The 22,175-nt window shown below is 45.6% G+C and overlaps 4 protein-coding genes across 6 annotated transcripts in view; 3 read left to right on the top strand and 1 right to left on the bottom strand.

Moving 5' to 3' along the window:
- RPL39 (ribosomal protein L39) overlaps positions 1–22,175 on the top strand; it is a 451,119-nt gene that overhangs the window by 134,589 nt on the left and 294,355 nt on the right. The gene's annotated exons all lie outside the window — the stretch shown is intronic.
- The window catches only part of UPF3B (UPF3B regulator of nonsense mediated mRNA decay), a 387,117-nt gene that overhangs the window by 124,896 nt on the left and 240,046 nt on the right, over positions 1–22,175 (top strand). The window lies entirely within an intron of this gene.
- LOC126946135 (putative uncharacterized protein CXorf42) overlaps positions 1–22,175 on the top strand; it is a 100,592-nt gene that overhangs the window by 59,186 nt on the left and 19,231 nt on the right. For both annotated transcript variants that reach the window (XR_007722587.1, XM_050776147.1), the window contains exon 2: positions 13,880–13,927. Coding sequence is in view for 1 of the 2 variants with exons in the window: in XM_050776147.1 (XP_050632104.1) it covers positions 13,880–13,927 (48 nt within the window). In the remaining variant the exon portion in view is untranslated. The remainder of the gene's footprint in view (positions 1–13,879; positions 13,928–22,175) is intronic.
- On the bottom strand, positions 2,478–21,220 carry RHOXF2 (Rhox homeobox family member 2). The gene is made up of 7 exons (XM_050776134.1): positions 20,363–21,220; positions 19,503–19,665; positions 10,462–13,248; positions 7,671–7,981; positions 7,085–7,487; positions 6,113–6,158; positions 2,478–3,059 (listed from the first exon to the last, which is right to left on the bottom strand). Exons 4-7 carry the CDS (start codon positions 7,747–7,749, stop codon positions 2,730–2,732), a joined length of 858 nt encoding a protein of 285 aa, XP_050632091.1. The 5' UTR covers positions 7,750–7,981; positions 10,462–13,248; positions 19,503–19,665; positions 20,363–21,220; the 3' UTR covers positions 2,478–2,729.

Genomic DNA, 22,175 nt, shown 5'->3' with positions numbered 1-22,175 from the left:
CTTTGACTCTAGTCCCTGACTCCTGGATGATACTTCTAGACCCACCTGGGGCCTAGGGGAACTCACTGACCTGGAGGGAAGGACACAGGCCTGGCTGGCTTTGCCACCTGCTCATTGTAGCGCCCAGGGCCTTAAGCAAACAGGCAGTAGCCAGGGAGTGGTTACAGCAGGCCTTGGGTGATACCCAGTGCTGGGTGGCTTCAGGACTGACCCAGCACAGTCATATTGGTAGCGGCCACAGGGGTATTAATACCTATGTCACTCCACCCCCAGCTTTAGTTGGCTCAGAACAGAGAGAGTTTCCTTATGTTTGGAAGAAAATAAGAGAACAAGAGCCTGGGTGCGGTGGCTCACGCCTGTAATCCCAGCACTTTGGGAGGTCGAGGCAGGTGAATCACAAGGTCAGGAGATCGAGACCATCTGGCTAAACACAGTGAAACCCCATCACTACTAAAAATACAAAAAATTAGCTGGGTGTGGTGGCACGCACCTGTAGTCCCAGCTACTCGGGAAGCTGAGGCAGGAGAATCACTTGAACTTACAGTGGAACGTTCCAAATGACCAACAACACATTGAAATACATTGAAAAATGAGGGCTCTTGGTAAAATCCCTTTTGGCTAAGGACGGGTTTGGCACTATGGAATGTTAAGTGCTATTCTCTTTGGATTAATCTGTCTTACACTTTTTGCTGACGGCTATGGGTGACAGGATTAGGCATGTGCGGGACCATGGGAGATGGGAGCTTTTTCCTCCCCCAAAGGGAAATCTTGACAGCTGATAGAACTGCTGGAAAAGATCCCTTCACTACTGACAAGTGGTCACCTGAACTTTTCATTTTCAGTGTCACTGCAGTGAATGGGTGATTCCTTCTCTGGCCTCCTTGAGCTCTTCACCTTCCCCACCCTGCCACAGGCAATGCTTTTCTCTCTCTCCTTTCCCTTTCTTATCTTTTCTGTTACTTGGGGTGGTAATCTTGCCCAGGGACCACGTGTTATGAATCTGATAACCACGGGGAGGGATAATGGAAGTATGATTTCAATCTCCCCTCCTCCCCTTTTACCTTTCTTTGCCTATTTCTGAGTACCTCTAGGCTACCAAATGTTTCAGTCTGAATGTAGAAAAACAAAATAATGAGCAGGAATAGACAGACTGGAACAAAATGTACCAAATGGAAACTATTTCCCGACTGAATGTACACTGACATGTGGGACTTACTGTAAATAATTATACAAAGCACAATACAATGAGAATAATAGCAAAAAAAAAAAAAAAAAGAAAGAAAGAAAGAAAGGGAGAATCTCAATCGGAGAAGAAAAAAGAATCCACTTGGCCCAAGGGCATGCATAAATGCATAGTGAATTCATGGACTTTCCCTATTCCCACCAAGGCTTGTGACTTCAGGGGTACGAAGAAACCTCCTTCTCCTTGCAAAACCCTCACATCAAATGCAATTGTGTGGCTGAAGCTTGACACCCACAATTGTAAAGAGAGAAGTGGGGAATGAATAGCAGCAGAAAGCCTGACAGAAAGTTCATGCTCACCCAAGAAAATGGAATTTTCCGTCAGGCTGAAAACATAAGCATTGTGAAAGTGGCCATCAAATAATTTGCAGAGAAAACATTGTTGTAACCGTGACTCCTTATCGGCAGGCATTGCAATCACTTCACCGGATCACCATAATGTTCATAATCACTTTTTAAAAACTTTTTGGTATATTTTTTCTTTTCTTTTGTTGTGGTAAACCATATAAAAATTTGCCATTTTAGCCATTAAATCAGTGTATAATTTCATGGCATTATTTACATTTACTTTTTTTCTTTTTCTTTTTTTTTTTTTGAGACGGAGTTTCGCTCTGTCACCCAGGCTGGAGTGCAGTGGCCTGATCTCAGCTCACTGCAAGCTCCGCCTCTTGGGTTTATGCCATTCTCCTGCCTCAGCCTCCCAAGTAGCTGGGACTACAGGCGCCCGCCACCTCGCCCGGCTAGTGTTTTGTATTTTTTAGTAGAGACGGGGTTTCATCGTGTTAGCCAGGATGGTCTTGATCTCCTGACCTCGTGATCCGCCTGTCTCGGCATCCCAAAGTGCTGGGATTACAGGCTTGAGCCACCGCGCCCAGCCATTTACATTTTTAAAAGAAAATTACTTTAAAGAAGTCTTCCATAGCAAGAAAAAACTTAATGAATTTTTAAGAGTGGGCTGGCTTCCTTCCCGATACCATTTTGGTTTTGCTGTTTTCCACCCTGGCAGTGCCTTAAAACACACTATTCTCTCATTAGGGACTCACACCACCCCATCTTGCACACGTATCTGGTATCAATGGGGCAGAGAGGAGATGAGTATGGGATGTTGGGGGTGGGGGTGGAAGAGAATGTGTGGGTCAGTGTAAGCCTGCCATAGGCACATGGGAAACTTCTGTGACATGCACAACCCCCAGATGGTGACTCAAGATTACTGCATGAGAGGAGAGTCCGTGACATTCGGTTTGAACGGCATTTCTTAACAATTTTTATTCAGAACTTACTGACCCCATGTGACACACAAAACAAATGTACATACCCTTCACATATTTATAGAAACATTTTTAAAAGTGCCCTAAAAATGGGTCAATAATCTACTTTTCTTTAAAACATTTAATAGACATTTGATGAACTACTCTTGATGGGGTGCTACGCAAACTACGAATCTGGCTCAAACACACTCTGGCAAAAAGTGGCACAGAGGGTATCCCTTACACATTGGGGAATGTGAAAGAATGCCCGATAACAAAAGGGAACCGGCCAAATTGGGCCTCGTCAGAGGGAGGCATAGGTGGAAATAACACAGTTGGAAGGGGCAAGGACGGAGGAGGAAAGGGTGACATGGAGAAACACAGGGTGCTGGGATGGCTGTAGCCCCAGAAGTAACCATCTCTCATCCTGCTGATGGACAAGGGTGCCATTATGGCCTCAACTGCAGTTACCATGACAGGCTGGCCCACGACCATGAGGGGCGGCATGTTTCTCGCCATTAATGCCCTCTGATGTCTCCTCCACTTGGCTCTTCTATTCTCAAACCAAATCTTCAATCAGAGGAAAAAAGAAACAGGTTTAGTATATTGAGCATTTAATTTCATCACGGGAAAACACACAACAAGCAACTCTCTCTGCCCTTAACCTTTTCCGGTGCATCAAGGCAAGCTACTTCCTGACCACTAAAATATCTTAGAAAGGTGAACACCACACCTTTCCATAGTGAGCTCCAAGTATGTGCTACATATGCTCTGGCTTGGCTTATTTCTTTGTCTCTGTCCTTTCATCTGTAATATTACATTTTCCACTCTTGGGTGCAGGTGTAGCTGATGAGTGGAACTCGATCCCTCCTGGTATTGCTGTGTGTGGCATATCTGCTTGCAGATACCAGACCATCAGCTATCCAGCTGCCCACCAACTACTACTTACTAGGCCACTGTCGCCCTGGTCGTGGGGGAAGCTGAGCTTGGAAAAAATGGGGAGGGTGCCTTTTAAAGTCATACCAAGAGGATGAGGCCCCCATTTTGAAAAGCCCATCCTCAGTGTAAAGTAAAAAATCAGTAAGAGTACACTGTATTTTAAAACAAGTTTTCTTTCCTTCAAGAACCTCTAATGGGTCATTCATTTTCCGAAACTCCTTGAGAATTAAAAAGATGGTATATTGCAAGGCAAGTCTCGTTACAGGGGGCTCAGGGAGTTTATGGATTGTCTTGCTGGGAAATGAGGGTATCTGAAGCCCTAGACACTGTCTTCACACTTCAGCTTGAAGTTTTGTGAAAGGAGGACACAAATGTCCAAATTCACAAAAATTCTCAAAAAGCTTTGCCCAGTTGAGAGTTCGAGAGAAAGGAAGCATTGCTAATTCTGCATGCTCCAACTTATCCCTCCCTCCAACTCTTCCCAGGCTAAGGACAAGGTCAGCTCACTTGGTTCTCCCCAGTCCCAGGATGTGGGAAAGACTTGGTTGCCCAGCTCCATGGGACACCATCAGCCATCTAGCCTCACTACTCAAACAGAAGATCCCAATCTCATCAGCATCCCCAAAGCGGGAGTGTCCAAATAGGCATCTCTGAACATGTTCAGTAGTAATGTGGAAGAGGTATCAACAAACACTATTCCCTAAACACCTGCCTACTGTTAAAAGACCAAAAAATAAAACCTGTCCATTAAACAACACTATCCCCCAAGCTTCTAGTTAATGACATTTCCATTGTATTTTGATCCTTCTAGAAGTTCCCAAACTGCAAATTTTATGGGACAAAGGGACTCCTCTCCCTGTTTGATGCCCCATTTCTTTCTCCCATCTTACTGTTCGGAGTCCTCCTCCCTCATGAATACATAGTCTAAATTTTAAGCCTACTGTAATAGTGCTTGTTTAGAGGCAATTGCAATGTGGCTGTGGTCAAAGGTTCATAAACATAAGTAATGCCAAAAGTGGGCTAAATGTGCTATGGGCCAACATTAGGTCCCCATTCTCAGTGTTGGTTTCATAAAACAGCCCTTATTATCGTTACAATACAGAGGGAGGAAACGTCTATTAAAATTTTTTGGAGATATTCATGCTGAAATGTTTGGCAATAAATGAGAACATCATGCCTTTTCCCTTGTTTGCTGAGTGAGAGTGGTCCTTTTGCCTTCAGAACTGCATTGAGTGAATGCTATGTAAACCCAGGGAAGGGAAAGGCAATTCACCCAAACGTCAATATTTCATCTCCCCCAAATTGGCATTGCCTGCCTTTGAAAATGGTGGGCAACAGGATGTCAACACTCAGTGCCCCATTTTGTCAGGCTGCTTTTCTACATGCCACCATTGACAGAATCGCAGCATAGTTCCCTCACTGCACTCACAAACATGAGCTCTGCAGAAAGGCTATTAGGGTCATCCCGCTTTTTCTTTCTTCTTTTCCATTTTTGCAAATACTCCTTTGGATCCATTGACCTACAAATTTATTATCACTGCCTGAGCAAATAAAAAGGTATTTCAAATTGCCACAGGTAAAAGTCTAGCCTGACCTGAGAGCCATCCCCCACTATCAACATATAACACAAAACACATCTCTTCCTATTAGTACAACAAACTGGAAAAAACAAAAAATCTCTTAAATGCTAGAAGTTGCTCAAGAAAATATTCACTGATGCATTTGGTAGTTTCAAAAGTTGAATGGGAGCAGTTTCCCCAAGCCATGAGTGTGACTGTATACAATTCTTGCCTAACACTTCTATCTTTCTTAGGTTGGTGGAAATTTATGCAAAATTGATCTTGAAATTTGTTTTGATTTGTAGATAAACTTGCAAAGGTTGCAAACCTTTTTGCTATCTGTACCATAATGCAAAACTAACTATGTCAGCAATGTTTTCAGGCTGCCAAATCAAAGTATTCCAGAAAATTAAAATTTAGAGCTGCCACTCTCTACAAGGCTTTACCAAATACTTAAAAACAATAGTAGGAGGGCCAGGCACTTGAACTTTATGCTATCACCTCCCCATCAGTCTCAGCTTCAGGAAACATACATTCTGGTTGTGAATTATTCCTTTACCCCAATGACTAAACATTTATAAATTCTTAACCAAAGAGTTTATGCTTGGTTTCAAATATATTAAATAATTTAGTTTAATGGAGCTCTTTGGAGCATTAATTTGAATAATCCCCAGGTCAGAAAACCCCAGGATGCCTCCACATGGAAGTGCTACCTAAAGGATACCAGTGCTAGGAGTTTAATCTTATATATTATGCTATATTTAATTTACACTCATATATTTTATATATATATATTTGTAATTTGGAATACATATATTTATATATTTATAATTTATTCAAGTGCATAATATATTTTATACACAAGGAATAAAGGAAACCGTTCAGTACTAATTTTTTTTTCCGTGGATAGTCATGTTCCCTCTGGTAACGGGAAATTTCCACAAGCTGAGCTTTCCTTGCTGCATTTTCCAGCCACAAAGATCCCAAAATTCAGACCTCATTGCCTATACATGAAAAAAAACACAAAAACACCAAGATGACAATGTCTGGGTCAAAGTTGTGTCGAAGCCCTGAAGCAGGTTTTAGAATGGCTCCCCTGCCCGACTGCTTTTTCGGTTTACTGACCTGCACTGCGAGTTCAGTCACATTCATGCTTCTTGCCAGCCTCCTCCTATGGGAAGAAACCACACGTGTTTAGCATTTGGAGTTGTGGGTGTCGTTTCATTCTTGTGTTTAATTTTTTATTCTACCAACTCCCCACACGCAGTAGGCTGTTCTGTAACATCCAGCTGAGCCTCACGTTAGGAACTTTTCTCTCAGGTCACAAATAAAGGAGATGCCAAAAAAAAAAAAAATCAAGGCGGTGGCTCACGCCTGTAATGCCAGCACTTTGAGAGGCCAAGGCAGGAGGATCACTTGAGCTCAGGAGTTCGAGACCAGCCTGGCCAATATGGTGAAACCCCATCTCTACTAAAAATACAAAAATTAGCCGGGAGTGGTGGCTGGCGCCTGTAGTCTCAGCTACTTTGGAGGCTGAGGCAGGAGAATCTCTTGAACCTGGGAGGCAGAGGTTGCAGTGAGCCGAGATTGCACCATTGCACGCCAGCCTGGGTGTCCCAGCGAGACTGTTTCTCAAACAAATAAAAAATAACCCCCCATAACAAAAAAAAAATCGTCAATCAAGATAAATATGTTCTTACTATTTGAAACTTAGAACAATTAACACCAAAGGAAACCCAGCCGAACGACAGACTTCTCAGAATTTTAAACAAGGTCAAGATGCGACCCTGCACTTGCTGTACCGAACCTTTATTTCTGCCTCGGCTGCGATAGGAGTTACTTATCATAACCGACCTCAGCCCAAAGTTGCCCAACTTGGTTCATTTAAATTATACATGATGTCTAATAGGCACAGCCCCACTACAGAACCCACCAGGTGCCAGGGGTCTGCGGGGAGGGGACGGCAGCGACACCAGGCCCCAGGTGGGTTTTGGTTCAGGAGGGGAGAGGGCAGGAGAGGGCTGGGGGAAAGCCAAACGCCACCCTGGAGCAGCACGTGCTCCCTGCAAACCGCGCGCCAACCAGCAATGGGCTTACCGCAGGAACTCGCTGGGGTACTTCTTGCGTTGGAAAATGCGCTCCAGCTCCTGCAGCTGCAAGGGGGTGAAGGCGTGGACGCTGGGCTCCTGCGCGTTGCCAGGCTCCAGCCCCCCGACAGCGCCCGGTGGGGGCGAATCCTGCTGTCTGGGTTCCTTCTCGCTCTGGTCGCTGTCCTCATCGTCGCCATCGCTGCCGCTGCTGCCCTCGCGGTTTTCTTTCCATAGGAGGCCAGGAGCTCCTGCGCCGCCGCCGCCGCCGCCATCTTTTTCTTCTCCACCTTGGGCTCCTGCCAACTTTGACTCTTCTCCTGCTGCTGCTGTGCCTTGCTCAGGCTCAGACTGTGCATCCTCTTCCTCCTCTTTGAACTCTTCAGTAGGCGACAGCACCGCAGCATTCATATCTGGAAAAGCAGAAACCCCAAGAGAAAGATCAAGGCCTTGGTCCTGAGGGTGTTGGAAGGAGGCAGTGAGGGGCTGCACTCAGAGCAGTGGTAGTGCGGGGACATCATCCAGTCGACTCGCCTCTCCCAGGGAACCTCGGTTTCCTGAGTTCGCAAAAGCATGAGTCCTATTCAGGTACTGACCCTGTAGTTCCTTCTCGTAGTCGACTCCAAGGCTGAGCAAGCTGGTGATATCCTGGCTAGACTGGTCCAGAGGCTCCATACCCTGAGTGGTATGGATGGAGCTGTGTGCTTCTGCAGATTCTAAGCTGGGGCCACCACGATCTCCTAGGCAGTGCTAGAACTGTGAGTCGCAGCCTGGAAGGTTCTTCTGGCGTCTAGACTCAGCAACAGTGTATCCACTTAGAGACCTCCTCTCTTGCCTTTCTGCTTCCCGCTCTTTGCTCTGGGTTGGGCCTGCTGAGGTGCGCATGCGTCAGGGGCTTGGCCTTGCCCTGGGTGGGGGAGAGCACGTGTTGGCGGCGGGGGTAGGGGGAGGGGATGGGGGAGGAGTAAGGAGGGGAGTAGGGTGCGAGGGAGGGGGGAGTAGGGCGTAGGCGGGGGAGTAGGGCGTGGGCGGGGGAGTAGGGCGTGGGCGGGGGAGTAGGATGGGGTGGGTGCTTGCATGCGTTGTGCTGTAGACTGGCATGCATTAGTGTGGAACTTGGGGAAGCTGCTGTGCGGAATTGTGCAAGCCCATTTTATGGCGATAAGAGATTTCACACTAGCTCCATGATTCCTAGGTCTCCAGGAACAGGAGCTTGGGCCTGGATTTGCAAAGCTTGTGGGCTGCGCAAATGCACTATGTAAAAATGGAGCACCCTCCTTGAGAAAGTTCACTATTAATTTTTAGTAATGAATCCACATCAAAGTGCAAGGGTAGAAACACGCACAATGCTTAGAGCATCTGAGATTGCTTTTCTTTGTTTTTTGTTTTTGTTTTTAAGACAGTCTCGCTCTGTCTCTGAAATGCAGTGGCACGATCTGGGCTCACTACAACCTCCATCTTCTGGGCGCCTAGATTCAGTAACAGTGTATCCACTTAGAGACCTCCTTTCTTGCCTTTCCTCTTCCCGCTATTTGCTGTGGGTTGGGCCTAATGAGGTGCGCATGCCTTAGGGGCTTGGCCTTGCCCTGGGTGCAGAAGAGCACGTGTTGGGGTGGGGCAGTAGGGCGAGGGGAGGGAGTAAGGTAGGGGGGAGTAGGGCAGAGGGGAGGAGAAGCGGGGGAGGAGGGGGGAGGAGAAGCGGGGGAGGAGGGGGGAGGAGAAGGGGGAAGGGGGAGGAGGGCGGGGGGCAGGGAGTAGGATGGAGTGGATGCTTGCATGTGTTGTGCAGGTACTCAGGAGTGCCTCAGCCTCCTGAGTACCTGGAACTACAGGCACGCACCAGCACACCTGGGTAATTATTGTATTTTTAGTAGAGACAGGGTTTCACCATGTTGGCCGGGCTGGTCTGGAACTTCTGGCCCCAAGTAATCCACCCACCTCGGCCTCCCAAAGTGCTGGGATTACAGGCGTGAGCCACCGTTCCCAGCTGCAGCCAAGATTTCTAAAATTGCAGGGCATCCTTCCTTTGCCTCTGGTTGTGACTGTGGATAGTGCAGCTTCTGCTATGTCTCCGGCTACAGACCCATTACAAATGCACACTTAACCTTCTGCGCTGAACTGGTGCTGTGGACCTGCAGTGATTTCCGTTCTTTCCTGCTGCTGCATAGCCCTCTTTTCCTCTATTCCTGCCCTTTTCTACAGATACCTTTCTGAGCTCTTGTTTAAGAATAAATACATTTTATTTATTGTCAAATAAACACAGCCAGGACAGATTGAGTGCTCTAAGATTCTTCCTTTAATAAGTATTTTGTAGATACTGCAGGACTTGTTAATGTCCTGAATATAGAGAGTAGGTTTCAACTATAGGACCTATCCTCCATCATTTGGGTGACTCATTCTATTTTTGCTTGCACAACGACCCTTTTCATCAACCTCATTTTATATAAGAAATTTAACTGTTTTGTGGGCCCCTACATGTACTGTGGGTTCCAGTCACCTCAACGACTGATCATAATGGATGAGTGCACCCATTATACCTCATGTTCCCAGAGGATGGGTAAGAAAACAGCTAGAAAATATTTGACCAATTCACTTTCGAAGAGATGGGAAGGGATGACAATCTGACAGCCTCTTTCTGATTTTAACTAAGATGTCTCCTCCTCAGGCTGGCTCCTCCTGGAGCTAAACTGCTGGAATCTGAAATTTTGCTTTGCTTACCTGTTGGTAGCTGGCTAATCTCACTTGATCACTCTCCGTTTGTGTTAGTTTTCTAATCTGTAAAATGGGAATGACAATGATAACTATCTCATGGGGTTTTTGAATAGATGGAGATGATTAAACATGCTGCCTCATATTTCCTGCTTCTGCCAGTTTGTTTGTGTTTATTCACAAGGGTCCTTGAAAGAAGAAAGATGATGGTTATTCTCTGGCAGTGGGCAACAGGGGCAGGATGTTTTATTGTGAAAATAATGGTTCTATAAGTCTTTTTGTACCTATATTTACTTCACTCAGTAACCTTTGTTGGCTGCTGTGTTTACAGGGCCCTGTGCCAGGAAATATGAGGATTGCCACAATGTCTGATCAATGCCTGACCATTGTGCTGTAGGTTCTCAAAGTGTAGCGGGATTGATAAGGAATCAGAGAGATCGATGGGGTTCAGGAGGATATTTATTATTTAGGTGCACCAGCCCAGTCAGATTAACATCCAAACGACTGAGCCCTGAACAAAGAGTTAAGTTACTTTTTAAGCATATCGTGGGGCAGGGGGAAGCATATTACAGAAGTGAGAAACAGACAGTTATTCAATTAATTGAGACATGCATTACATCATTTCTTAATTTTCAAGGAAAAACAGGTTTTACAACTTGAGTTTATCTGTCTAGTGACCTTGCAGCTGCACAGCTCGGGAAACAGGGTCTTTACAATGCCTGGGAAAGGAAGAGAGATAAGGCTCACTGGCCACAGAAAAACAGGCAGTTAATTTTTAAAGGACTCCAGCTCTTTCTTTTTCTCAGGGGGAATTGGGTTTTCTTACATACAACCGAGTTTCTGCTTACACATCCTTTAATTTCTTTTAATTCCTGTTCCATTCCCCCCTTTGGTGCTTTTTATAACAAAGGTGTTAATAAAAAGCACCACTTTTGCCACCTCTTCACAGAGCTGAGCTTCTTCTACTGGCAGCGGCTGATATTTGATTAATGCCATCAACTGCATGGTAGTGTGTCGGGTTACTACTGCCTCTATAGTTGACTGAATACGCCTAATAAACAGAGGTAAAAGGCAAGGGAGGATGAGGCAGATGCCAAGAATAAGCAAGAACCTACCAATGAGGGTTTTGAATCTTCCAAAGGTTGAGAACCATTTTCCAAACAAGGAATCCGGGGACCACCCGGACCAAGTCTGAACTAGAACATGGGCCAGCTCGCACATTCTAGCTGTGATTTCCATAATAGCTTGGCCATTATCAACGATTTCTAGGCAACAGTTGGTTAAATTAAATTTTCTACCTACTCCTCCTTCTGAGGCTAAGAGGTAATCTAAAGCTAATCTATTTTGATATACAGCATTTCTTATTTGTGTTGCTTGTATTGCCAATAAACCTAGTGCCCTTGATGTTTCATTGGTTATAATTTCAAGGACTACCTACAACTTTATGATGCAGTTGAGCATACAGATTGGAGTGCAATATCCCCATGACCCGTCTTGCGCCCAGGTAGCTGGCTTATAATATTTAATGATTCTTTCAGGAGACAATTATCTTTTCAGTCTCCTATGTCCACATCTTTTTGACATTTGTGTCTATTTTTGTGATTATGCTTCTTCTAGTTCTTTTATTTTCATCATAAACTGGATATCCTAAGAGTTCCCTTTGCTTTAGAGGAATTAGAAAGGATGGCTTGATTGTTCCTAACATACATGCCCCTGTCCATTTAGCTGGCAGTTGCTGATATGCCCATGCTCCACAGATCCATTATAGGACAGAGGGTACCTTCCAAGCATTTGGAGCCTCTACCTGATACCAAGTGTGGCTTAGAGTAGAGAATCGAGAGAAAGGGTTTGGACCTGGTAAGTAGGAGTCATTCTGGGCGTTTCTCCATAGAGTTTTGTTTTTAGTCTCATCATAATGCTGTTGCCCTAGGCAGGTTGTTTCTCCTACTGCCTCTGTGAAAGCCTTTCCCCATCGGGTGATACAGTACTTTTTAATTATGGGGGTTTTTACCAACCAAACACTGACTGAGGCTGTTGGTTCACTGGCAGGGTTAGGTGAAGTGAAGTGATCTTTTGGCATTAATTCCTTTGCCTCCCATGGCCACTGATTCCCCATATTAGTTCCTCCACATCCACAGCATGAGGAAATTCCTAAGCTGCCAGTTATGTTTTCAGCTAGTTGAGCAAATAAGTTTTTGGGTGATGGGGAAGCTCAGGCACTGGCTGTTCAAAATGCTTATAGAATGACTTATGGACCCAGAATTGCAGGATTGGACACTTTTGAGTCCTTCTAGTCTTTTTGACAATCAGTAGTGGAACTCCAAGGCCTGCTTCTTGTCTATCAACTCATAATAGTGCTGTCTGTCCTGTAGGCCAAAAAGGTAGCTCTGGCTTTAAGATAGTAAAATTTAAAGGATTGCATGTCCTTGTCTTACAATTTGGTTTGGTTGACATACTATTTAGCAGAGCAGTCCTTCCTGAATATAAGTGTTGGAGCTGTGTTAGCATAGACCACTGAATGTTACAGTCCGGGCATCCGATTTGTGGTTCTCCATACAGATGTTTAGGACTGTTGTTGTTAAGCCTCTCTTGTGTTAAACCATTGCAGACTGCTTTTTTTTTTTTTTTTTTTTTTTTTTAAGATTATGAACATATGTGGCATGGCAGGCATCAAAGTACAAGGAAATGTGCCTTTTATAGGAGGGAGGGGCTGCTTTTGTTCAAGCTATAAGCTCTCCTTCTTTTTCTCCCTCTGATTTAATATGTACCTCAAATCAGAATTCATAAAGTAAGAGTTTTGGGTAATAACATACATATAGCTGATTATTTCCTGGGTCACAGACTGAATAGGTGGTCTGGTTGTATGCGCAGGTTCCTAACTTGGTTCCTGTACATTCATAGTAGGTTTGGTACAGTAGAGTTTTAACTATGGTATTTCTTACCCAGGTAGGGTATACACAGTGTGGGCATCTTTCTAGAGATTTCTCCTTTTTCAGTATAGGCAAAAATGGTAAGAACATTAGCGTATGTAATAGAAACATGCTTATACTACACATGGGCATGGTAAACCTTCCTCTGGGCATAGACATTTGCAGCATTTGCAGTAATAACATAATAGAACAATCAGTATTGACAGAATTATAGCTAGGCTTATAAATTGTATCCACATTTACTTATCCGGAGATGGTCCTCTTAGCTTCAGCTGTGCATAGACTAGTCAGCTTCTGGGATGTGACTAGAGCAGAGCTTGCAGGATCCTCAAGCTTCAGCCATGTGTAGACTGACCAGCCTCTGGTGTGGTCAGAGCAGGGCAGTTGTCCTTCTTACCGGTAGTTGGGTGTTACCATAGGACTGTTCGGGTGGGGCGATCTGGGTCTTGTTGGCTAGTCCACTGGTCGTCTTCGGGAGTCACTGCTGCCGCTGGTTTTAGCTGGCTATGGTGAATCCAAGGTTTGACACCTGCAACTTTAACAGCAGTGGGAGTAGACATGATCACAACATGGGGCCCATCCCGTAAGGGCCCCAGGGTTGTTGGATTCTACCTTTTTTTTTTTTTTTTTTTTTGAGACGGAGTCTCGCTCTGTCGCCTCGGCTGGAGTGCAGTGGCGCAATCTCAGCTCACTGCAAGCTCTGCCTCCCAGGTTCACGCCATTCTCCTACCTCAGCCTCCCAAGTAGCTGGGACTATAGGTACCCACCACCATGCCTGGCTAATTTTTTGTTTTCGTATTTTTAGTAGAGAAGGGGTTTCACCATGTTAGCCAGGATGGTCTCGATCTCCTGACCTCATGATCCACCCGCCTCGGCCTCCCAGAATGCTGGGATTACAGGCGTGAGCCACCACGTCCAGCCTGGATACCACCTTTTAACCCAGACAGAATCCCCCAGTTTATGTGGATGCACTGGGTCTGTTAGACTTACAGGTATCCTTTCCCTTACCCAGCCTTGCACCTCCTGCATTATTACCCCTTACGCATGCATCTGTCTTCTAAGGGTTAGCTCTCCTAACTCCTTTAAGTCCCCTCTAATTTGATTAATTATTGGGGGTGGCCTTCTGAAAAATATTTCATAGGGCTAATACCCAATTTGTTTTGTAGGTATACACCTGACCTGGAGGAGGACCATGGGCAAGACCTTATCCCATTGTAAGTGAGTTTCCTGGCAAAAGTTTTTTAGTAGCTGTTTGAGTGTCTGGTTCATCCGTTCCACCTTCCCTGAACTCTCTGGTTGGTAGGCTGTGTGCAGTTTTCATCTGATCTTTAAAAGCTGAGTGAGCTGTTGTACTACTTCTGCCACAAATACAGGACCATTGTCTGATCCTAGGGTTAAAGGCAATTCAAACCTTGGTATGATGCCTTTTAGTAGCATCTTTGTCGCCTCTCGTGCCTTTTCAGTCCTGGTGGGCAAGGCCTCAACCCACCCCGAGAAGGTGCAAAGAAACACTAGCATATACCAGTAACCTCCTGCTCAAGGCAAATCGGTAAAGTCTAGAAGCAGGTTCTCAAAAGGCACAGCTCCCATTTCCTGAATTCCTGGGGGTCGAGTAGGTCCTTGTTTTGGCTTATTCCAGGCACAGGATAGACATTGTTCGCAAACAGCACGGGTGATGGCAGAGAGCCGTGGCACATAGAAGTGTTGACCTATCAAAGTCTCTAGGGCCGTCTTTCCCATGTGTGTTCCTTGATGGATCTGCTTCACAAATCTTGGGGCTATTGTCTCTGGGACGGCTAACCTCCTGTCAGAGAACAGTCACCATCCCCCTTTAATGTATTTCCCTGTTTCCAGAACAAACCAAGCTTTTTCACTTGAAGAGTTAATGGGGTACCTCCAGCAAAGGGGGCTCTATAAGGAGAGGCATTGTTAGAGTTCTTTCTTCAGGTAAAGCCTTGCTCATTGCTGCCCGCCGAGCCTCTCGGTCTGCCTTTCTGTTGCCCTGTGCCTCATAGCTTTTCCCAATTTGGTGTTCTTTGCAATGAATGACAGCCACCTTCTCTGAAGCCCATATGGCTTCTAATAATTGCAAAATTTCCTCTCTGTTTTTTATTTCTTTTCCTTCGGTAGTCAAAAGTCCTCTCTCTTTGTATATCGCCCCATGGGTATGCAGAGTTGCAAAAGCATATTTAGAGTCAGTCTATATGTTTACTTTCTTCCCCTTGGCCAATAACAGTGCTCTGGTTAATGCTATTAATTCAGCCTTCTGAGTGGAGGTCCAAGAAGGTAAGGCTTGAGCCTCGACCACCGAGTGTTGGGTCACTACTGCATACCCTGCATATTGCACCCCATGTGTTATGAAACTGCTGCCATCAGTGAAGTATTTAACATCTGGGCTCTCCAAGGGAGTATCTCTGAGGTCTTCCTGGCCCAAGAACACTTCATCCACAATCTTTATGCAACAGTGGGAAAAGTCCTGCCAGCAGTGATGCAACCCACCATCCTTCCAATCAGGCTCCTCCAGAGGCAGCAGGGTAGCTGGGTTCAAGGTATTTATATTCTCTAGTGTTATCTGGGGATTTTCACATAGAAGCCCTTGATACTTAAGCATTCTAGAGTTGGACAGCCAACCATGTCCTCTTTGCTCCATTAAGGTGACTACAGCGTGTGTCACCCGAACTATTAACTTCTGACCTAAGCCTAGCTCGTTGGCATCTTCTATAAGGATTGCAGTAGCTGCCAATGCCCTGAGGCAGCTGGGCCAACCTAAAGCCACCAAGTCCAGTCTTTTGGATAAGTATGCTACCAGCTGATGCCAAGAGCCCAACAACTGAGTTAAGACTCTGACTGCCATTCCGTTTCATTCATCCACATACAGAAAGAAGGGCTTTTTTACATCTGGCAACCCTAGTGCCAGGGCCTGGATGAGAGCTCCCTTTATATCCTTGAAGGCCTTTTCCTGTTCCTTTTCCCATAGGAGGAGCTCTCTTTCCTTTCCTTTTATAGCCTCATACAAGGGCCTTGCTATAAATCTGGAACCCAGATTTGGCAGAATCCCGCCATGCCTAGAAATTCCCTGACCTGCTGCCTTGTAACTGGGGTGGTCAGTGCACACACAGCCTCCTTGCATGCACTTCCAAGCCTGTGCTGGCCTTGGGATATCATGAATCCTAGACATCCAACCTCCTGAAAACAGACTTTTGCCTTGTCGTTGGACACTTTATAACCAGCTTCACACAGCAGGTGAAGAAGCCTCTCTGTTCCGTGAAGTGATTCCTCCCTCATGGGGGCAGAAAATAGCAAATCATCAATGTGTTGTAATAGCCCACAGTTGTCACTAGGTGGCGCAAAAGCCTCAAGATGGGTAGCCAAAGCCTCCTTGAAGATAGTGGGAGAATTATTAACCCCCTGAGGCAGCCTTGTCCAGGTATACTGTGATTGCCCCCACTGGAAGGCAAATGTAGGCTGACTTTAGGGAGCAAGCCTCAAGCAAAAGAAAGCGCCCTTTAAGTCCAGACACGTGAACCACGTGGCCTCAGCAGGAATCTGTCGCAACCTTGTGTATGGGTTGGGTACTGTGGCATGCATAGTGACAGTGGCCTTGTTTACCGCCCGGAGTTTCTGCACTGGCCTTTATTCACCATTTGGTTTGCGCACAGGCAGCAGAGGAGTAGTCCAGGAGGACTTGCATTTCACTATAACCCCATGTTCATAGAGCCGATTGAGATGTTTTGTTATGCCTTCAATTGCTTCTCTGGGTAGTGGGTACTGACGGACTCGTACCAAGGCAGCATGAGGGTTAAGCTCTACTACCACTGGGGATCTGTTTGCAGCAAGTCCAGGGGTGTTGTCCTTAGCCTATACACCTGATACCTTGAAAAGCATTCCCCACATATTGTGTAGGTCCGGCTCTGGCAGCCGCCTGGTATACAGTGCATAGAGCCGCCATTCCTCAGTTCTTGGGACAAAGGCAATGCCATTGCCTTTGGCTTCCCTATCTCCAAGGTCATACTCCTTTTAGGTGTAAAGGAAATTTGTGCCTGCAGTTTCTGGAGTAAGTCTCTCCCCATCAAGGGCACTGGACAATTTGGCATATATGGAAACACATGCTGCACTTCTTGTCCCCCAATAACGCATCTCCTGGATTTCGAAAGGTCTCTTTTCTTTGGCCCCAGTAGCACCTACGATAGTAGCACAGTTCTTTGTGGGGGGCTAATTGGGTGAGTTACCACAGAGAAATCAGCAGCAGTATCGACCAAAAAAATCCACTAATTGGCCCCCTACTTCCATAGAGACCATAGGCTCCCCAGGGGCCTAAAATGATGGAGCCTGGTCTGTCTCAGTCCTCAAAATTCTCGGCCCCTGCTAGGCCGATCAGATCAGGATCTGCCTTTGAAGCACCACAACTAGCAACCGAATGCCGCACTCGGGTGTTAGGCCATTGACCGTCATCTCCATCCTCTTCCTTTTCAGGGCACTCATTTTCCAATGGCCCATTTGCCTGCACCTTGCACATTGGTTCCTGTCCAACTGGAACCGGCTTTCATCTCCCAGTCTTGTTTGCCCCCTTCCTCAGTCTCTGCCTCAGCCTCGCCCTCTAGCAAATCCAGGGTTACTTTCTGCTAGTGCAGCAGCTATAAATTGAGCTGTCTCTTTGTTTCTATTTCTGGTTTTTCTTTCTTCCTTTCTCTCCACCTTTTCTTCCTGGTTTATGTATATTTTGTTTGCTATTTCCAGGGGTTCACTAATATTTTTCCCTGCAAAGCCTTCCAGCCTCTGAAGCTTTTGTCTTATGTCTCCCTGAGCTTGCCTGACAAATGCCATATTTATCATATTTCAGTTTTTAGGAGCCTCTGGAATAATTGGAGTGTACAGCCTATAGGCCTCACAAAGCCTTTCATTAAATGCATTTGGGCTTTTGTCAGGCTTTTGGCATACTTCTGATATTTTGCTCATATTCATTGTCTTCCTTCCTCCCTCCTGCTTTTATCTCATTCAGGAGTGCCTTTCTACATAGCTGCAGCCCTTCCATGTCCCTTGCCTCATTTGGGTCCCAGTTAGGGTCCTCATCTGGTTATCGCTCCATGGTGAACTGGCACGGGTTAGGGGTGGTCTCTGGGGCTTCCCCTTGTAACCAGCTGAGAGCTGCCTGATTAACTCTCTTATGCTCCTCTGTATTAAATAATGTTAGCAAAAGTTTCTGACAGTCTGGCCAGGTTGGGTTATGTGTCATAATAATAGAATTCACCAAATCAGTGAGAGCCTGAGGTTTTTCTGTGTAGGAGGGGGTGTGCTGTTTCCAATTTAAGCAATCAGTAGTGGAGAAAGGCTGATAAACATAAAGCCTAGGGCCAGCTTGTATCTGCCTCTGGGCATCATAAACTTGTGTCCTGGTCTCTCGAAGTGGCATCTGCAAAGCCCGTGGTCGGCCTGAGCAGAGGCACCCAGCTGCCTCGCCCTGTCCATCTTCCTTGTTTTTTTCTAATGGGGGCTTCTGATCCTCTGTGGGGGGAGATTGAGCCTCACTTTCCTCTGAGCCCAACTCTACAGACACTCCTGACTCTGCCTCCTGCCTTATTCTGGTCAAAGACGGGTAGACTGGCACATATGGGGGTAGACATTCCCTTTCCTCAGGTAGGGCCTGAAGAACTGGTTTCGGCTGAGGCTTCAGGGATTCCTTTTCCTGGGAGACGCTAGGGGCTTTCGGTTCCTCTGCTTCCTTTGGTTGGGCTGCACGAGCCACTAATGCCTTGCAATATCCCTCTAGGCAGGGCTGTAGCCACTTGAGGCGACTTTGTGCCACATGGAGCCAAGAGTCTATATAGGGAAACTGGTCTGGGTATCCTGGTTGTCCTCGAACTCCAGTGACCACCTTAAACACATGGACAGTTAATTCCCTGTCTATTATACCTTCAGAGGTGCCACCCCACATTGAAAGCAGGCCAATCTATTTCACAGTATGTCCTTAGCTTTAGAGCATCCAGTTTCATCCCATAATCACCTCTAAATCCTTTTTTAAAACTCTATATCATGCACTCCAAAGGAGTTAGTTTCAATGCCTTCCCTCCCATTTCCACCCTTGCAGTGCACTTTCACTCTCACTTTCACCCTTGGGTCCACCAGACCGGGTCCTATTATGGGAGTTTCATACACTGCTTAGCCAGGAACGTGCATTCCCCTGTCACAGCCTGCTGTGGCTGTGAAGCTGGTCTTATCAGCTATATACAGTGTCGTAGGTCTGATTTCCCCCACACTCGCCTCGGAGCACACAGCCCATGCTAAGGGATCTGTGCCTCCCCACATCACTCCCCACATTGGCCTCTCCCGAGACTATCTCTTTCTCATACTTTCACACACCTCCCCTGCACCAGGACTCCTCATCGGATGAAACAAGCGCCTCTCGTGTCCCGGGTGAGCCTAGTTAGGCTCCCACATTCACACATATACACACACCACTCCTATCCCAGGACTCCTCATCGGACAAAACGACCCTCTCTCATGTCCCAGGTAGGTTCACATGCACCCACACACTCCCAGTTGGGGTGGCAAGCCACTCTTGCCACCCTGCCAGCAAGCTCTACCTTGCTACACTTGCCGCTGTATTGGCCCATTTTCTCCCTTTTCCCAGTTCCATTGTTAGTGGGGACATGAGGTTCATCCAAATTGGCAAGCCACTCTTGCTGCCCCCAGCCACTCTGGGTTAGATTAATGGTCGGTCCCTGAGAGGTAACCAAGCTCTCCTTCATCCTTATGGGACGGGCTTTCCTGTCTTGGGCCCTTGCTCCTTACCACAGTTCCTGAAGTGCTGGTATCGTCCTGCAGCCCCGTCCCCGAATCCGTTGCACTGCCAGGCAGGCCAGTGGGATGCAAGGAGAGCCAGTCTCTGTCCGGGTGAAGCTCCCCTGTGGCAAGTCTTAGATGCCAGGTCTCCCCTGGTCCCAGGGCTCTAGTTCTGAAGGCAAAGGGAACAGTAAATCTGTCGTCTCCAATCCCAGGCGAGTCCCCAGAAATGTTACGGGATGTTTTAAGGAATCAGAGACCAATGGGGTTCAGGAAGATATTTATTATTTAAGTGCACTGGCCCAGTCGGATTAACAACCAAAGGACTGAGCCCTGAACAAACAGTTAAGTTACCTTTTAAACATTTTGTGGGGTGGGTGGAGATCTGTGAAGGGGGAAGCATATTACAGGAGTGAGAAACAAGGACAGTTATTTAATTAACTGAGACGTGCATTACAGCATTTCTTTCTTTTCAAGGAAAACCATGTTTTACGACTTGAGTTTATCTGTCTAGTGAACCTGCAGCTGCACAGCTAGAGAAACAGGGTCTTCACAATGCCTGGGAAAGGAAGAGAGATAAGGCTCCCTAGCCACAGAGAAACAGGCAGTTAATTTTTAAAGGACTCCAGCTCTTTCTCTTTCTCAGGGGCAATTGGGTTGTCTTACATACAACTGAGTTTCTGCTTACACATTCTTTAATTTCCTTTAATTCCTATTCCAATACCATAGAAGCAATTAAGGGCAGGTCTAGAGTTAGTTAAGGTGGAGGTGGTGATAGAGAGAAGGACAGGGTTACATTGATAAGGCTGACCATTAGAAGGGGCAGTTCTTTTAATGAAATAGATGAGGGGTTTTAGATCTGCACAAACCTTTTTCATGGAAGTCCAACTTTGCTTCTGAGTAGTTTAAAGGACATAGTCCCATTTACTACAAGGTTGCCAGGCTATAGGAGCAGAAAATCAGCATCTTGGCTGCAGGTGATCACAACAATGAGTGCTAGGGGTAACTGTGTAAATTAGAGGGCTGGGGCATAAATAATTGTGTGAAAAGGTTAGCTGTCATTGATCTTTTACATTTCCACAAAGTATGATAGAGCAAGCATTAAAGGCAATGGTCTGAGGTGAGTCAGACTTAGTTACAAAGGAGCTAGTAACAGAACAAGGAAAGGAAAGGAAGCAATATAGAAGGTATATGAAAATTAAGCTTTCTTTAACTTTAACTTAGTAGGGCTTAATCCTAGTACAGTAACGCATGATTCTGACGAAGAAGATGTTTTCTTGACTTGAGTATGGTGGGTCCATCCTTTCTTGGCTGTGCGGACGGCAGTCTCAGTGGTTAACAGCAAAAAATAGGGTCCTTCCCAGGCTGGCTCGAGTTTTTTTCTTTCTGTCTTTTGATAAGGATGTGGTTTCCAGGCTTGTGCTGGTGTACTGGAAATTCTAGGGGTAGTGCCTGTGCTAAAAGACTTTTAGCACAGGGAAGGGAAAGTGGAAGATAAATTAAGTACATAATTTTTGCTGCATATCCTGGGGCTTGAGGCCCCATGGTGATGCCTCCCACTCCATTCCTGCTCAGCACCACTCATGCGATGCTGTGGCCCTGCCCCCTCTTAAGATCTTGGCCTTCTAGTGGCCTTCACCTCCCCTGCGCATTGTGGCCTTTGGGATGAGGGGCTTGTGACTTACCAGCCGCCCTTGGGCCTTAAGAAAGCTAAACACCATTTTATATTTGACAATGTTTTTTGTATGATTTTGTACCACATAAGATAAAATTTACCTTTATATTAATGTGCTATTAATGTTAAACTTAATTTTAATAAAATCTTGTAGACATCCCATTTTAATGTCTGACTATAAGGTAAGATTTTTATAGCCTCTTTTTAACATGTTAAAATTTTTGTGAAAGAGCATGTTAGTGATTTAAGAAAAATCTATTGTGCTTTTATTTTAATGTCCAGTTCACAGAAAAACTGGATGATAAACCCTTTAGCTTTAGCAAAAATGTTTACACACAGAATTTCCTTCATAATTAACATGTTAAAACTTGCTTACAGCTTTAAAACAAAATTTTTTTAACCTTTTAATGTAGGTAAAAATCCATATTCTCATGCCTCCTTATAATCCTTTTATTAAGAGCATATTTTATTTTTCTTACATACTTTGTACATAAACTGTTGTTTTAATAGTTTTACATTCACTAGGCCTAATTACATTTAAATTATACAATATTTCTTGCATAAATTCCCTTTTATAACTTTTCTTATGACTTTCACAATTTCAACATGTCTTAACTTTCTGCCTTCCTTTTACACTATTTCTTTTCCTAGTTTCACCCTCTGTATCTTTGATTTCTGTCTCTTCCAGTTTCCCTCTTACTTATTCTTTCCCCCCATTTCTCTCTCTCTCATTTGCACTTTCTTTTTCCCTCTCTCTCCCCATCATCCCTTGTTTCCTTTTTCCCTCCCGAGTTCTCCTGGTCCTGCGGCAGGTGGAGCCGGGCAATGGCATGAGCCCTGCCCCCACACACGCACTGCTGTCTGTTTCATCTGTTTCATCTGGTTTTTTTTTCTTTTCCCAATTTCCCTTTTTACTTTTCTCCTTTGTTCCTACACTCAGTTTCTTGGCTAGGTGAGATTTGTGGGGCTGCAGTCCAGGCCCCAGGCCATCACTGGCCCAGAGGCTT

This window comes from Macaca thibetana, chromosome X (genome assembly GCF_024542745.1).
Source record: "Macaca thibetana thibetana isolate TM-01 chromosome X, ASM2454274v1, whole genome shotgun sequence".
NCBI lineage: Eukaryota > Metazoa > Chordata > Mammalia > Primates > Cercopithecidae > Macaca > Macaca thibetana.
The sequence above is the reverse complement of the archived record's forward strand: the minus strand, read 5'-3'. Positions and strand labels throughout refer to the sequence as shown.